At 43.0% G+C, this 18,082-nt stretch overlaps 1 protein-coding gene across 15 annotated transcripts in view; it reads right to left on the bottom strand.

Moving 5' to 3' along the window:
• The window catches only part of PTPRT (protein tyrosine phosphatase receptor type T), a 1,114,889-nt gene that overhangs the window by 812,025 nt on the left and 284,782 nt on the right, over nucleotides 1-18,082 (bottom strand). For all 15 annotated transcript variants that reach the window (XM_074003238.1, XM_005569031.5, XM_005569028.5 and 12 more), the window contains exon 2: nucleotides 1,178-1,303. In XM_074003238.1, the coding sequence (XP_073859339.1) occupies nucleotides 1,178-1,303 (126 nt within the window). The remainder of the gene's footprint in view (nucleotides 1-1,177; nucleotides 1,304-18,082) is intronic.

Consider the following 18,082-nt stretch of genomic DNA (forward strand, 5'->3'; position numbering starts at 1 on the left):
AGGCCATGGGAGTGGTTGAGGCCAGCCATGGAAAGAACACCAAGTAAGCCTGAAAGAACTCTTAATACTCCATGGCCAGAGTGCACTGGCAGGGGAGACTGAGAAGGAGCACCTGGGGGACTGGTGGAAACCAAGACAGGTGTGGGTTAAAGCGAGGGAGCCTTTGGTCAGGGAGAAACTGTAGAAAATGGCCTCCCTTCTCCAACAAGCAGTTGTCTTTACAACTGTAGCCGGGATATGTGATTATTCAGAGAAGTGAGCTTCATTTTCTCAGAGTCGCAACTCTTCCTGGCTTCTATCACCAGGTAAGCCTCTTCAAGGTGCACCTTACCCAGGCATACCCCACATTTGGAGTCTAAGTGTTCTCTCTGAGTAGACCACCTTCAGGTACTGCCCCTGAAACACATCAGGTGTACCTCATAGGCCTGCCCCATGCAGGTATCCATCAAGAATTCACACTAGGTCTTCAGGCCCACCGGTTAAGGATAAAATGTTGATATTTAGAATGTCAGGATGTTAACCTTATAATATATAATAATAATATAGTAATATATAATATGTTATACAATAATATAGCCTTATAAAAATCTGTGGAAGTATCTCTAAATATAAATAATATATACTACATAATGTACATAATATAATGTGTGATATATAATATAAACTTATAATCATCTGACTGTAGAAGTCTCCCTAAATATATAAAATATATGTAAATAATATAACACATAATAACAGATAACAATATAATATATAATAATAATAATAAATACAACCTTATAATAGTTTGACTGTTGAAATTTCCTATATGCAACCTATGTCTATGTGGCCTGGAAGAAAAGGAGTGACCTCAAATTCTTCAGAAGCTCTTTCTTTCCCTGACATGCCACTATCATCAGGCTCCTAAGCAAAACCCAGTGATACCCTACTTGTAGCTAAAGCTTAGAATCTCAAAGCTAAAAGAAATGCTGAATCCAGGTGACATGTGACTAGTACCAAATCCTGAAGAATTCATTCAGTCTTGGCTTGAACACCTCTGAGTGTGGGGAACTCACTACCTACAGAGCTATCAATTGCCATCTCAGAGCACTCAATGTGTAAGTGAGTTATTCTCTCCATGATTCATGGTAAAATCTAGCCATCCCCATTACAGCCCCAAACATGATGGATCTCATACCTGTGGGCACCGCCTGGTCCAGCATTGGTTTCTCCCATGTGTTAATCTGCTCCCAGGTGAACCCATTGGTCCCTAGAGCCACACTATAACCACAGTTGCTGTAGTGCTCATCAAAGGAACAGCCACCTGCAGACAAAAGAGATAGGGGTAAATACATTCCTGTGTCTGAGGCTTGGTTCATTACCTCTGTCTCGTCGGCTCTTCATTTACAGCTTTGAATTTTAAACTCTGGAGATTTTCTTTATATATACATATATATATGTATATATGGACGAGCAAATTGGATTTTTATATTTGCTTTGGTGCTCTCAGGAAAGGCACTGGCATCTGCAGGCCCCCGTATTTAGAAAAGTTAATAAGGCTAGTTACATTGACTTTAATCTTCCTTCCTGAGAAAGTAAACAGCAGCGTGTTATTCTAAGTAGGAAAAATGAATGCCGGGGCATGCCTCCGTAATTGCTTTGTGCAGCACGGAGAGAGGCTGTGAGGCAGCAGAAGGAGCACTCACTTCCGAGTCTGGCAAAACTAGACAGCCATCACCTTCACAAGGTTGCGTGAGTTCAGGCCAGATGCTTCGTACCTGAGCGTCTCCGTTTCCTCACCTGTGATACAGAGGGAAATGTCCAACCTTACAGAAATACATGAGGATTAAATGGAATAACATGTGAAAAGTAACTGCCACAGAATACTTTCTCAATGCCCACCTGTTTCTCTGTAAAAAGCAGTCTGAAAAATCATTTTTCATGGAGTGAGAATTGAATTGGTAAGAAATTAGACAATCATGCACCTGGAAGATAATAAAGTCAATGTTGATCATGTTTGAAGCTTCTCCCTTTAACTTTAAAGGTCAAGCCATCCACCATTTGACAATAAGTTATATTCATTTGCTGTTGACAAGGATTCACTGAGCATATGCTCTGGTCTGTAAGTCCCATCAAGGTGACATTGAGAGAGATGTGGGGTGTACAGTGGAGGCTCCAACTAGGAAACGCTGGTTTGTCCAGAGAAATAGGATCCCATTATATTCTGAAGGAGAAAGCAGAAGAAGTGGAGGAGAAGTGAATAGGGCTTTGAAGGATAGGGGCATGTCCAAGGGCAGAGGGCAGGATGAATGGCATTCTGAGTTGAGCCTGCAGGGGACACAAATGCAGGGAGGTAGCACTGGGACTGAGTTCTACAGCAGCTCCTGGCTGGTCTCCCAGACCTGTTTCACACTCCAATCCATCTTTTCTAATGCTCCTTTCTTGACTCCTTAATGTTCAGAGGGTGCATCACATCACCATTTTCCTCCTTTAAACACTCATAGGTTTCCCACCCCACAGAGAACCAATGTGTGTTACAGATTAAATGTCTGAAAGCCCACAAAATTCAGTTCAACCCCCAAAGTGACAGTATGAGGACACATGGCCTTTGGGAGGTGATGAGGACATGAAGGCAGAGTCCATGTGATTGGGACTGGGACTGGGACTAATGCCCTTATAAAGAGACCGCAGAGAGTTATCTCACCCCTTCCACCATGTGAGGACACAAGGAGAAGGTGCCATCAAAGAAGCAGGAGCTGGACCCTCACCAGATGCTGAATCTGCCAATGTCTCGATCTTATACTTCCTAGTGCCCAGGACTGTGAGAAATCAATTTCTGCTGTTTATAAGCCACTCAGTCACGGTATTTTGTTAAAGCAGCCGAAATGGACTAAGAAAATAACCAAACATGGCTTTATTCAATTCATCCCACACTAGCCTGGCCCATGTCTGTAGGCTCATTAACATCACACTATTGTCTCCATCAGCTGAAAAGAACCAAATTATTTCTCTGCACCCCAGACCTGATATTTCCTCTGGATAAGCAGTGGTGGTGGACATCCTGTTGGCGAATTTGAGATATAACACAGTCCAAACACCATGGAAGAAAACCTGTCATAGAAAAACTTTCTCCACTTTTCTTTCCTGTTGGATATGGACACCCAGAAGAACTGGATTTCAGCAACTACTATGGTCCAAATGTGTGTGTTGCCCTGAAATTCATATGTCGAAACCTAATCCCCAATGTAATAGTATCAAGAGGTGGAGCCTTTGGGAGATGCTTCCAAAGGATTGTGAGGGCTCTGTTCTCAGGAATGACATCATGCCCGTATAAAAGATGCCCTAGGCAGATTGTTCACCCCTTCTGCCATGTGAGGACTCATAGAAGGTGACATCTATGAGGAATGGACCTTTACTAGGTACCAAATCTGCTATCACCTTGATCTTGAACTTGCCAGCCCTCAGAACTATGAGCAATAACTTTCTATTGTTTAAATAACCCAGTCTAAGGCATTTTGTTGTAGCAGCCAAAATGGATTAAGACAGCACCCCAGTAAGTATTTCCACTCTGTAGAGGAAAGCCACCCAGAGAGTCACCTGACCAGGAATATTAGCATTCAACTTTTCAGGAGCAAAATATAAACTTTGCTTGCCATATGCCACTGAGATCTTAGGGTTTAATTGTTAGCACCGTAGAGCTTTGTACAATCTGACTAATATATGAAGTGTGTCATACCTCAACACAGTGATCTAAAGAAAGAAAGAAGAAGCATATTCTCCCAAGCACTTGCTCTGTGTCAGGCAATATATTCGACACTGATTATATAGGCTATCTCATTAGTTTTCACGTAACCCTCACAAATCATGTGAGGTACATTTTATCTCAACTTTAAATCTAAGGGAATTGATGCACTGAGGGGATAAATGACCTGCTCAGACAACATGGAAGGAAAGTGTTGGAGCCAATATTAAATCCATGGTAACATAGCTGTAGAGCCCATGCCCATTCTAACAGACCAGAGAGAGAATTATTCCCCCAAACCAAGGGCAAGGTCTTTCACTTATAAGGTAATGAGAGGGACCAGGCAGATAAAGAACCTCCAGGGTGGTTGGGAATCTCCATTCAAATCTATTCCTTCACTTATTCTAGAAACATTCAACAAAGTTTTTTTTTAATGGGCTCAGGACATGGCACAGAATTGATAGATAAGATCCTTACCCTCACAAAGTTTGCAGAATAGACTGAAAGATAAGCATGCAAATATACACTGAAGATGCAATGGAAAATATGCTTTCTTATGTATGTGTTGATGCTAAAAAAAAAGAGTTATTATTTTAGTTGATGGTTTAGTTAACCAAATTATCTTCCTTCTTCTAGATAAGATTTAAGAGGGCTCATAGCTATACCTCTAGGCATCGCAGGTTACAGATCCCAGGCAAGGTCACATTAATAATTGCCTCTAGTCCGTTGGATCCATTGCTCACCCCTCACCTCCTTGCCTCTGCTTAACTGTAGGTAGACTGCTCAGCTGATCCTGAGCTTACTGCTGACAGGTCCTGGCCCTCTAAGAACTAGGGATGTACCTTCTCTTCACAGCCACTCACTGAACCACCTTGCTTCTCCTCTCTGCTGAGCTCTGTTGGTCACTTCAATCTGCAGCAGGTAAGCAAATGCTTTTCCCTTCTTACAGTCTGTTCTTTGAAACTAGGGTTCCACAGCAGCAGGCCTTGGACCCCAGTGACCCAATTTTTATTTTCAAACCACAGTCCTTTCTTTGCCTCTGCAGAAGAGCTCACTTAGAGTGAATTTAAAAGCAGCTTTGCACTCTATCTTGAGCCACTATTTCTTCAGAATATTCAGGCCCCACTGTCAATTCTATTCCACTCTGCCAGTATTTGTCATCACTTACGGGATGACATATGCATTCAGGACAGAAAATGGGGACCTTAAGGTCACTTATGGGGACCTTAATGTCCCTCCTACAGAAGAGTTTCTAGAAACAGGCTCCGGTTCCGCACTTTTATCACTCATACACGTCTGAATCCCAGCAATACACACAGTTGGTGATTTTTCCATGGAGCCCTTGGGCTCCCAGGAAAGCAGAGAATTTCAAGAAATGCTGCCTAACTGGTCACTGGTCCAACCAAAGCAGCAGGTTAAACATAGAAGCAGGAAATACTGCATGATGACAAAAATCAAATTGAGGACAGGAAAAGAAAGAAAAGCAGGACAGAAGGAGGGAGCCACAAATCTATGCTGCGATTTTCCACGTGTTCCTCTACTAAAAGGGGGTTACATATTTAACTTGGAGCTTCTGACACCCAATAGAAAAAAAGCAAAACCTGGTGAGGTACTGGAAACTCTGTGTTTATATAATAAAAGCCAAATTGCTCAGGGAAATGATAACCATTTCAGGTGCTTTGATCAGACAAGAACTTCTCTGCAGGAATACTCATAACAGAGACCCCATATCCCATAATGAAACAACATCCGCACAAGGGGGTGAATGGCCAATTTCATGAGACTGTTTCTCATAATCATTCTCAATATAAATTGATAGCATCATGTAAACATACAATTCAGCAAAACTCATTGGGGTCCAATGCAATGCAGTCTGGATACCCGCTCCCTATTGGTCTGACTTGACTCAAAGGTAAGTTTTAAGAACTATTCAGTGGAGAAAATATACCTAATATGTATTTTTAGGCAACCTTTCTTAGTTTTCTGTCTCCCACATTGATAAATACAGTAGCTATGAACTCAAGTCTATATAACCCAATAGCAGCTGACACTGCCATCTGGGTACAAACTCTTGGGCTCACATCCCTTCCCTTTTTTTGAGCCTTCATTTTCTGCTGTGCAAGGCAAGGGGCTGAACAAGATAATTGCAATGAACCTTCCACTTGTAACAGTGAAGAATTCCAGAGATTCAGAAAGAACCGGAACTCTCAGGAACCACAGAGATACAGACCCATGCAGTCAGCACAAGTACCAGCTAGGGTGCCATGCCACTGAGAGCCACCAAGAGGAGGAGAAATTAAAACCAAGCTTCCCCTAGACCAAGAACAGAAAACATTTAAACCCAGTAACATCTATCTGTCTTGGCGCAATTCCTAATGGCCATAACACCTGATACATACACAAAGGCCCCAAACATTGCTGCAGGTGTTTATGGCAGACTACTTAGGGGATATTTATGGTTCCAGAGAGTCCCTGATATGGTTTGGCTGTGTCCCCACTCAAATCTCATCTTGAATTGTAGCTCCCATAATTCCCACGTGTTGTGGGAGGGGCCTGGTGGGAGATAATTGAATCATAGGAGCGGGTTCTCGTGGTGGTGAATAAGTCTCGCAAGATCTGATGATTTTATAAAGGGTTTCCCCTTTTGCTTGGCTCTCATTCTTGTCTGCCACCATGTAAGATGTGCCTTTCACCTTCCACCATGATTGTGCTGCCTCCCCAGTCACATGGAACTGTGAGTCCATTAAACCTGCGTTTTTATAAATTACAAAGTCTTGGGTGTGTCTTTATCAGCAGTGTGAAAACGGACGAAAACAGTCCCCAAAGACCCTCATTTGGATGCTAACCTCATTCTGGTTTGAAAAGCAGGTGACATCATTTAAGTGATCTCAATCTTACCACAATCATTTTTAGGAGGAAGGAAACCCCAAAAAACCTACCCCCACCCCAGGAGCTGGGCTCAGCTGAAGTTTGGTGAAGATCCACATAATTGGGGGAGGACAGGGAAGTGCAGCCACTGGCCAAGGACCCAGCACCTGCCCAGAGGAGCTATTTCCCGGCAGGCTGAGGTCAAAATGTGGCAATGGCCCCAGATGCTCTGATGTGAATCAGACATAAAAAGTCAACAGAGAAATGGAAAATTGTAGCAAGGAAATTGGATTTTGAAAATCCATTTGGGTTTGGTAATGTATAGCATATCAGCATCTGTAAGGGAAGTAAAAATAGTGCAGGATACATACTTTAGGATACATTAAAGCATAAATAAAGTTTATAGTGTCAATCAGAATTTTTTTAAAAAACATGAGCTCTTCTTTTGAAAATGAGAGAGGAATAGAATTCAATAAAAATATAAATGTGTCTTCCTCTGCATTTCTTAGATATGATCCTGTGTATTCTTGAGCATAATTAAGTTTTGTAGAGGAACTAAAAGATTTGTTGGGCTTCCACTGTGTGCCAGGCACTGTATTTGAACTATGTAGGTGTATGTGTGTATCTGTATGTATATTAATGTAGATATAGGTGACTCCAACACCACCGCTCTCTAAGACAGGGGTCAGCAAACATTTTCCATAAAAGACTAGACAGTAAATATTTTCAGCTTTGTAGTCACACAGCCTCTGTCACGACTACTCAGTTTTAACATTGCCATGCAAAAATACTGAAATAAATGAGTGTGGCTGTGTTCCAGTAAAACTTTATTTACAAGAGGTGACAGCCTAGATTTGCCCAGAGGCTACAGTTTGCCAATCCTTGCTCTAAGAGAGAAGTATTGCTTTCTTCTTTGTATAAATGGAAACTTGTCATCAGAGCTCCTAAGGAACTTACCCAGCAAGGAAACAACAGTGACATCACATACAGCAGTACTAATAGTAACACCTCCTTTTATTGACAGTTGAATGTATGGAGGCTTTACCTACAGTATAAAACCCTCACCACAAGCCCTACCATTTTGATTGTACCATTTTATAGATGATGTCTCAAACTCACCCACATGAAGGAATGAAGCCAAGATGGGAGCCCTAGACTGGATGGTACCAAAGCCTGGGTACTTTCCATTGCTCCAACCCAGCACTCTTTTGAACACTCTGTGTGTTCACAGAATCTGGTCTCACCCTGATGCTTCCAGAATAGAAAGATGTTCTTTTAATATCCAGCAGTGGAGCTAAGTTTAAAAAAAAAAAAAAAAAAAGAAAGAAAAGAAAAGAAAAAAGAAAACTGGGCTAAACATAAAAAAGGTGGAAAACTGCCTTTACTTGCCCTCCATGGTAGGCACTACTTTCGGTAGAGCTCATCATTTTGTTGAACAGGACCAGAGATTAAGGTGATCTGCCATGGATGAGGATATGCAGAAACACCCGCTCCCTGATCCACAGCTAGTGCTGAAAGTCCTCGTAGCTCACTCCACATACATTCTCATGATTCTTGGGGGAGACATCAGCACTGGGGACCCTGGGGTGGGGGAAGGGACTGAGACCACAGGACTGTGTCCCTCCAACTAAAGCTCCATAGCAACAGGGACATGCCACAAGGGTCTCTTTCCTCAGAGTCTGTCGCATAGTATGTGCTTGTACTTTATTGTTCTGTGAATGCCTGAATATATTAAAAAGGACCTCCACTCATGTAGAGGAGCCAGGCTGGAGCCCACAGAGAAAGCTCTCATCCACTGTCATCGGGCTTCTCCTGGGGGCCACAGTGAACCCAGGGGAGGCCTTGAAGGGGAGTAGGAGCCAAGAGCTCAGAAGTCAGGCTGGACCCTTTAAGAACATTTGTTCTGATCACATGAAAGGCCAACACAAATGGAGATTCTGAATCCAGAGAAAGAAGGGAAGTCCAAGGTTGATCGAAGGAAGTGCCATAAGGCCACCAGGAAATGGAGAAGAGTAAGGTGAGACCATGGACAGGTAGAGAAGTCATTCAAGGAGAAATGAGAGTATTCGTGACAGGACCAGAATGACAGCTGAGACTGCTGAGGAGAAAACTGTGAGCAGAGCTTGATGAGGGTTTGCAAGGGCCAAGTAATCACAAAGAAAGGTCAAAGAGATGGGGACAGAAAGCTACTGAGCAGACACAAATCCCAACTAGATCTGAGAGATAGTCAAGATAACCATGTTCATGCCCAGCACTGTTCTCAGTGTTCACCAATAATAACTCATTTAATTATCACAATAACCCATAACCCCATGAGATGGGTACGATCATTAGTCCCAATTGTGTAGACAAAAAACTAAGGCACAGAAAGGTTAAAAAAAAAAAAAAAAGAAAAGAAAACTATCCCAAGATCACACGAATAACAGGTGGCAAAGTGTGGCTTTGAATCCAGACTTGCTCAGTCTATGCACCTACTCATTATACTAGGTTGCCATGGTGATGAACTGAAAAGGTAACTTTGACCTCGAAAGGAACCCGTTGAGGGAAATAAGTGGCTGCATAGTTCTTCCCCAATCACTGCAAAATGGCATTCAGCCAGTCTGCATGCCTTCTGCCCCCAATCACTGCCCAGGCCCAGGATGCCAATCTGCAATTCTGGAGGACCAGGCACAGAGGGCAGGCTCTGCCCCTTCACCTCATAACGGAGGCCATAGTGTTATGGGGAGGAGAAGAAATGGAGTAGGGAGCTTAAAGTCAGGAAGGAAGGCACATGCAGGAAACAGAGGGTGGTATGGGCCTCACATAGTAATCGCTGGTATGTGAAGAGCTCACACCTGTGAGCTGTTCAGACAGATTCAAGACATAGCAAAGGATAAATGGTTACAGGGCACAGAAGAATAATGTGGTCAAAGCAGTTATTATTTTTTAACTGGGGGGTTGTTAAACTTTATCTATAAAGGGCTAGATAGTAAATATCTTCAGCTTTGCGGTTTGTATTCGCCTGCTAGGGCTGCCATAACAAAATGCCACAAACTGTGTGACTTAAACAATAGACATTTATTTTTGCACAATTCTGGAGGCCAGGAATCTCAGACCAAAGTCGGGCAGGGTGAGGTGAGGGCTTGCTTCCTGGCTTGCAGATGGCCGCCTTCTCACTGTGTCCTCACACCGCCTTTCCTTGGTGCCTATGTATTCTGGTGCATGTTCCCAGCCCAGTGGAATTAAGGCCTCATGTATATAACCTCATTTAACCTTCTTACAGGCCTTATCTCCAAACATAGTCACATTGGGAGACATCTGCAAAATTCCTTCACCTTTGTCATTCACTAAGATAAGCTAATCAAGACAGTGAAATCCATTACATGCACAGTCCACGGAAGGAGTGGGAAGTACACAGGATGTATGCCGCAGAGGCCAGGAATCTTGGGGGCTGTCTTAGAATCTCAATCATCACAGCGGGCCACATGTTTTCTGTCACTAGCACTCAACAATGTTATTGTTGCACAGAAACAATACAAAAAGAATGGGCATGACTGTGTTCTAATAAAACTTTATTTATTAGCACTGCACATTGCATTTCATATGACTTTCACATGTCCCAAAATAGTATTCTTCTTATGATTCCTAACCATTTAAAAATGTAAAAACCATTCTTTATTTCTAGGCTATATAAAAACCAGTGAACACCCAGATTTGGCTGGTAGGCTATAGTTGGCTGACTTCTCTTTAACGACATAAAAATTCCCAATTTTAGCAGTCACTGAATTTTAACACAGTCCCATGTATTGCCATTTTAATGTATGCCATGTGCTACTGACCCTCTCCTCCAAAGACTCAATTGCAGAATATTTCTTCTTATCTCTGGGAACCAGAGGGAGGAATATGTCTCCCATTGTCTCCTAGCCCTATGGATAAGAGATTGAGTAAAGAACTATAACTCTTTAGATTTCATTAAACACTTCACCTACACTACAAGCTTGTGTTCTTCATTGGTAAGGAGTAGTATTCCCACTTTACAGATAAGGAAACTGAGGCAGGAGTGGACGATGCATTCAGTGTCAGATCAGGGACAGAGCCAAGGCTCCAATCATGGGCTTCTTTCTTGGCCAGAAGGTCTGACAATGAAGGTGATCTCCAAGATAGATCCAGCTACAAAATTTGGAGTGCCCCATGCAACACTAAAATGCAGAGTCTCTTCTTTAAAATTAAGAAATCAAGATGGTACCAGGTATGGTGGCTCAAGCCTGTAATTCCAGCACTTTTGGAGGCTGAGGCAGGCAGATCTCCTGAGGTCAGAGTTCGAGATCAGCCTGGCCAACGTGGTGAAACCCTGTCTCTACTAAAAATACAAAATTAGTCAGGCGTGGTGGTGCATGCTGTAATTCCAGCTACTCGGGAGGCTGACACAGGAGAATCGCTTGAACCTGGGAGGCAGAGGTTGTGGTGAGCCGAGATCACGCCATTGCACTCCAGGCTAGGCAACAAGAGCAAAACTCCATCTCAAAAAAAAAAAAAGAAAAGAAAAGAAAAAAAGAAAAGAAATCAAGATGGTGACAGCAGCAGAGCATTAAACCAAGCATGGGCTCTTCTCTTCTGAGTGCCAGGGCCTGTGTGACTCAGTGCCCTCGAAGCCAACCCTGCTCTGTGGACACATATTCTAAAGATAAAACCTCAACCCCCAAATCATGGAGATTCCACCCTCGTGCCAACAAATGCTTTGAAGGCAGGGTAATATCTAAGTGGGGCTTATTAATCGTGAGCAGTCTATCATGGGTAGCCGATTCTTGCCCCTGGAATGAATGTAAACCAGCCTTGCATGAATTGAATTCCTTTTTTGAGTATCTAATTGAATTTGCAGAAGTGTGTGCCGGGGGGGGTGTTTAAATAAGTGCACAAATATGATAAGAAGGCCTTCACACCATTATATCTAATTCAGTAAGCAAAAATAATGGCAGGGCACGTTCCAATTAGTATTTGATTTATTTGCTTTAACAAATCCAATTAGCAGAATGTTTTATAAAGTCATCCAATGTCAAACACTCATGGACTCAACAGATAGAAACAATACTCCTAATATGAAAAAAAAATGGTTTAAAGCTCTTTGAGCAGTGAATTTATTATAAATAAGACGATGCGTCTCTGATGGCTTGAGCATTCCCCAAGGACCAAGAAAACAGTGCCTGATCTGTTCATTTGGTTCTTTTTCTATGAGACTTTGTGCAGCAGCTCAGGTTAATGTGGCCCATTATATTAAATCCAGGAATGAAAACAACAAAGGTGGAAGTTAGCCAAGGAACTTCAAGGGAGAATAATGAACTTGCTGCTGGGTGTCTTCAAGATCAGAGACATGTTTCGACTTCCAAGGCAGCACAGTACAGCGGGAAAAGCCCGGGGGGAACAGAAACGGTGGTGCCCTAGAACCTAATCTGATGCTTTCATGCCCTTTTGGGTCTCCAGTTTTCTCACATATTAACTAACAAGTTCAATGAGGTTAAGCAGCCCCCAGAAATGCCCACCTTGGGTGGTAGATGATATTCTTTGCCCAGGGAGACATAGAACACCGTAGCAGTTAAAGCCATGAACTCCAGAGCCAGCATCTAAACTCTGCTATTTTTTTTAATTTAGTTATATGACCTTGGCCAACTTATGTAACTTCTATGGGCTTCAATTTCTCCATCTGTAAAACTAGGATAATAATAGTGCCTAACTCTTAAGGCTGTTATGAGAATTGAGTAATTTAATATTTGTAAAGACTTGGAATAGTACCTGGCACATAGTCAGTGCCAAGCATGTGTTAAATTAATATTTAATCACAATCTATAAATTAGAAATGGAAAAGGCAGATATACATGTGGTCAGCTGGCATAATCTCATCAAACAAATGAAATGTTTTAAAGAAACTGTATCTGAGTCTGTCCATCATGTCCCATATGGATCAGCAGGGCTGATTGTGGTATGCTATTGGTCTGCATGGGAAATCCCAGCTTCTGTCACCCTTACTTGAGTAAGGGGTGACTCTAGGGCTAGCATTTCTTCATGTGTGACAGAAGCAGTTAAGTTGAACCCTCTCCAAGAACCTTGTTGTTGTTAAGAGACAGGGTCTTGCTCTGTCACCCAGACTGGAGTACAGTGTCATAATCATAGCTCACTTGAAGCCTGGAACTCCTGGAATCAAGCAATCCTCCTGCCCCAGCCTCCCAAGTAGCTGGGACTACAGGCACGTACCACCATACTTGGCTAATTTTTAAATTTTTTGTAGAAATGGGTTCTTCCTATGTGCTCAGGCTGGTCTCAAACTGCTGGCCCTAAGTGATCTTCCCTCCTGGGCCTTCCAAAGCACTGGAATTATAGGCACTGTCCCCAACCTTCTAAGAATCCTTTGACTTCTGACATCCTATGGGACTACAATTATGTCCTCCCTTCATGGCACCTAGCTACATTTGCCGGGACACAAAAAGTACCAAGAGTTCTCTGAAAATAAGAGCCTCTGTTCAGACCATCTTCTCCACCCGGTCTGCTATGGGCCTCTGTCTGGTGCATTTGTACATCATGAAAAAAGAACATCATGGGATATGGCAAGGAGATTCTGTCTTCTCACAGGCCCCAGCCTTCCCAGGTACCAGTTTGCGAGCAGACACTGAGATGTACTGTAACCAAGGAGATGAAAGAAGGAGCCCCTCTGTTGGGTCAGCGTCAGCCTCAACCTGCCCAGGAGAGGCTGAGAACAGTCACCTTCAGTTGAAACCAGTGAAGATGCTTCAAGTTGAAGGCCAGCTGGAGAGTCCAACCAGCCTGAAAAGTGGTCCCGCCCAACCCAGCGAGTCTTCTTTCCCAAAAACAGCATGGGAGCAGATGCAGGAATTCCAATGCTCTATCAAATTTAAAGAGAGAAGGGATGGTCTGGCCCAGCTGCTAATTTTACAGGTGGACAAACAGGCATAAAAAGGGCAAGCCTACAAAGGAAGGGGGCCCCAGGCCAGAGCTCTGCCCACTCAGATGCAAGAATAGCATCTTTCATCTTTTCTCACATAACAGTGCTATCTTTTTCATTTTTATTTTGAGGGAGCAGCGAAAGAAACAGATGGCCATGGGTCATCCCCCATCTCAGGGAAACTTCAGATCAGTCGGGAAAAGGTGAGGAAAGGTTTCCTTGACACAGAAGAACGGGCTTAAACTGGTTCCTGGCAGCTGTGTCAGTGTCTGAAGCCTGCAGAAGCCCAAGCCAAGCTCTTCATGGTCTCAGGGTCTTTGCACTTGCTGTTCCCCTATGGAACACTCTTGCCCTGGTATGTGATGTGGCTGGCTCTGGGCATCTTCCACATCAAAAATCAAATGCAAAACAGCCTCCTCCCTTCTCCAGTCATTCTCTATCATACCACCTTGTTTATGCTTGATGGGGCTGTTTCTCAAACCCTTTAGTTCCATTCTAAAATTATTTACTCATTTACTTATTTTCTGTCTTCCCACTAGCAGCCAAAGTCTACCAGGGCAGGAAGTGTGTGTCCATTTTATTCACTTAACTCATCCAAGAGCCTAGTACTTTAACTCTTAAAGCTTGAGGGAAACCCTATAATTGCTCATGAATGAATGAATGAAGTAGAATATGATGAAGTGTCAGAAGTACGAGACTTGGTATCAGAGGATGATGCACGGCTTGGTTATGGCACTTTCTTTGTGACCTTGGATGAGTCAGAAGGAAATTTCTGAGCCTCCACTTCCTCATCTTTAAAATGGAACAATAATGATAGCAGCTTCCATGTACAGGGAACTATATGCAATGCACTGTGCTAATCCATTTCCATGGATTACCTTATTTAATCCTCAAAAGAGCTCCATGAGTTAGGTACTGTCACCATTCACGCTTTATGCAAGATGAAATCGAGAGTTAAATAACACCACCCCAATATCACAGCTAGGAAATGGCCAGAGATATTCTGCAAAGCATTGGAACAGGCAAATTGCCCTGTAAATCCATCCAAGTGAGGGTTAGGTCACATTCTGAGGGCCACAGAGCTAGCAGGTCATACAAGAAAATTCTGAGATTGGTCCATCTCAAAGCCCAGCTTGGCTCAAGCTAAGCCATATTCACAGAGCCAGGGAGGCTAAACCCAGGTCCTTTCCATTCAGTCAGGTTGTGTGAGGCCCCTTCCTCAGTGATAAGTTATAATCAGCTGTCTTCATGTGCTGTCTCTTGAGTGGTCCCTGATGGTGAGCAGTAGAGATTCCTAGCAAAACATGGATGCCTGGCTTGTCCCCGGTATGAAGGCCCAAGTCCTGTCATCTCTCTACCCCTTTCCAGCACTTCCTTTCATCACAGCCATGTCCTTGAGTTCTGATTGGCTAAAATCTTGCTTCAGTTTACCATGTCCCCCATCATACTTGATTCCCATGGCATCAAAAGTGGTAATGCCACCCAGAGCCCATATCACATAGAAGACAGGAAATGAAATCTGCATGGTGGGCCCTCCTCAGTTTCTTCATCCATGAAATGTGGATAATAATAGCACATTGCTGGGAGAAAAGCTGAGTGTTGGGAGAAGCTGAGGCAGGGTTTGCATGTCTGACATAATGTAAAAGAGACTTGGAACTTGTCCAGGGTCCAGGGTCTAAAACCCCTCGTGGCCTCTGGAACACCAAGCTCTGTGCCAAAGATGGAAGGCTACCTTCACACACCATAATCTTAGCCCAGCGCATAAAACCCTTTGTGGTTTGGATAGAATCCAGGGCTCAGAGCATGAAACCCCTCGTGGCCTCTGGAATGTGTCTAGACTTGCTGCCTCCTTGCTCTCCCAGGATCAATTCTTCAGTTAAAAGATACAATCTCAAGTAGCAGAACATGTTCCCTATGCTTCAAAGGAAATGCTAAACCATCACAGCTGTAGATCATGCACTTGCCCTTTCCACCCCAACATTCTCACCACCTGTTTCTTTGTGTGATCACCAGTAAATAGTCTGGGCTTCCAGAGCTTGGGGCCTTCACAGCCTCCATATTTGCGTTGGCCCCCTGGACCCACTTTCTCTCTCAAACTGTCTTTTCTCATTCCTTTGACTCCACCAGACTTCATTGCCCTCATGACCTGGTGTTGGGTCTGATCACCCCAACAGTACCTTCCTGCAAGCTGTCATGAGGATTAAATAACCTTTAAGACAGCATAGTGGCTAGCACATAGCAAGCTCTCAACAAACATTAGCAATTATTACTCCCATCATAGAATGTCATACACACACACACACCCTACTTTATAAACATAAATTTAAAAGTGAAACAGTTGTGTATATCCATACTGATAAATTTCTACACTTAGATACTCAATGACATATACTTAACACCTGCAATCCCATAGCTGTCTATGTGGAAGCTCCTGGCATGTCCCCATCCATGGTCTCTGTCTTGTTTAGGGAACCAGTTTGTATCTTCTGTTCTGGCTTGCCATGATTGCTAGAATACATTGACTTGACCACAGTGGTAGCATAGTTCTGTGTAAGAAACACTAACCCCACAAGACCCCCATGGGCTGCTTCATGCCCCATCCTCTCTGGGTGTCACTCCTCCTGCCCCATTAAGGAAAGGAAGCAGAACAATAAATACGCAAACCAATGTCTTTCTCCAAATCAGGAAGTTTTAACACAGAGTACAGCAAAGTATGACCTGTGAACTAGAAATCTAGCCTGCCTCCTGTTCGTGTAAATAAAGTTTTATTGAAACAAAGTCATATTCATTTGCCTACATATCGTCTATGGCTGCTTCCCAGCTACAGCAGCAGAGGTTAGTAACTGTGATGGAGACCACATGGTCTGTAAAGACTAAAATATTTACTATCTAGCCTTTGATGGAAAAAGTTTGCTGATTCTTCCTTCCAAAGGCCTGAAGGCAATCTAATAGCTGTCACCCAGGGCACACAGGAAACCAGGAGATGGATGATGGCAGCTTATTTTTGCTAGTACCAAAAGTTGCTACCGCTACAGGAACATCTGGCTTTCTAAAAACCTCTTCTACTGAAAGTGACTTATTTTTAACATACAATTTTTTTCAGAGGAAACAAAAAAAGGAAAAGAACTAAGGTCCAGAGCCTCTGTTGGCAGGCCTCCCCCAGTAAGTTTCACTTCCTGCGACAGTGAGTACACTGTCCTGATGGCTCAAGGTCGGTAGAGTCACATGGTCCACACATGGCTCTCTTTGGAACCCTTGAGTTCCCTTTGACCCCACTCCACATCTCAGCTCCATTAGTGACCGGGCTTAGAGCAGCTCAGGAGAGACAGAAGCCAGGTGCTCCCACCTTGGTCCAGTGAGGATCAGAGGGAGAAAAGACCCCGGTAATCCCCAGGAGAAAACATCCTGAGGTCATGCAAAGCTTTCTCAAGATCTACCCTGGGAAAATCAGCCTTTAGCGCCCACTTAAGAATTCTAAACCATTAAGTGCCAGGTACTTTCCAACTACTGCCTTACTTTGTCCTTAGAGAAGTCCTGTGAGTTGTTCTTTGGGATTCAAGACAAGATTTCGCAAAATTGGAAACTGAGGCTCCGAGAGGTTAAGTCACTTCCGCAAGGCTACACAGCTTATAAAGGACAGAGTCAGGATTAGAATTATTTTCAACTTTATCCCAAAGCACAAACCCGCTCAACTTCTTAATAATGTCTCTTGCATGAATTTCCTACTCCTCCTTATTACCCTTGCTGAATTTATTCAACCCATATTTAGATTTCATTCATTAATGCCAGATCGAGTGTGGTGTATGCTAGACATTATTCTAGGTATCAGGGATAAAGCAGCGATTGACAGCTGTGACCTCTTTCTCCATGGAGCTCACATACTAGTAGGGTAGATCAACAATGAAAACAGGGAGATAAGTAAAGCAGGTAAGGGGCCCACCTTGGCTCTTGACATGACATAAGGCCTTGAAGATGTTAGGCATGCAATAAATGTATGCCTAAGGTAGGTATGGAAATTTATCCTTATTGAGCAGCTAATCTTTGCTAGGCATCAGGCCAGACATTCCATGTAATCTTACGTAATCTTAACAACCATCTTGTAATCCAAGAATTAATCATCACCATCTTAAAGATAAATAAACTGAGAATCCAACAAATTAAGAATCCAGTCCACATTCCCTACAGTTGTGGATTCTGACTGTTTTCCTTCTCCAAAAGTCATCATCTTTCTACTGCACAATGCTATGCATGCAGGAGCCCAAGGAACATTTAGGACTGGCTGACAGATATTGGTTTATGTACTCAGTTTTTGTAAGTATATTAACATTTAATTACATAAAGACTAGGGTTCCATACAGTCAATTAAACTCGATAATAGCATCCAGTGTTCTATAAATCATCAAACTGGTAATTGTGTAGATAAAATATTATTGCGGTCTGAGTATTATCGTAAGTACAGTTGGTTGTCAGAAGTCCTCTCAAAACAGTGAAGCTTTGGCAATTTAGTCTGTAGTTGCCAGTTGGACTCCATATATCTTGGCTGTTAAGTGTGCATTAATTGC

This window comes from Macaca fascicularis, chromosome 10 (assembly GCF_037993035.2).
Source record: "Macaca fascicularis isolate 582-1 chromosome 10, T2T-MFA8v1.1".
In the NCBI taxonomy this organism is placed as follows: domain Eukaryota; kingdom Metazoa; phylum Chordata; class Mammalia; order Primates; family Cercopithecidae; genus Macaca; species Macaca fascicularis.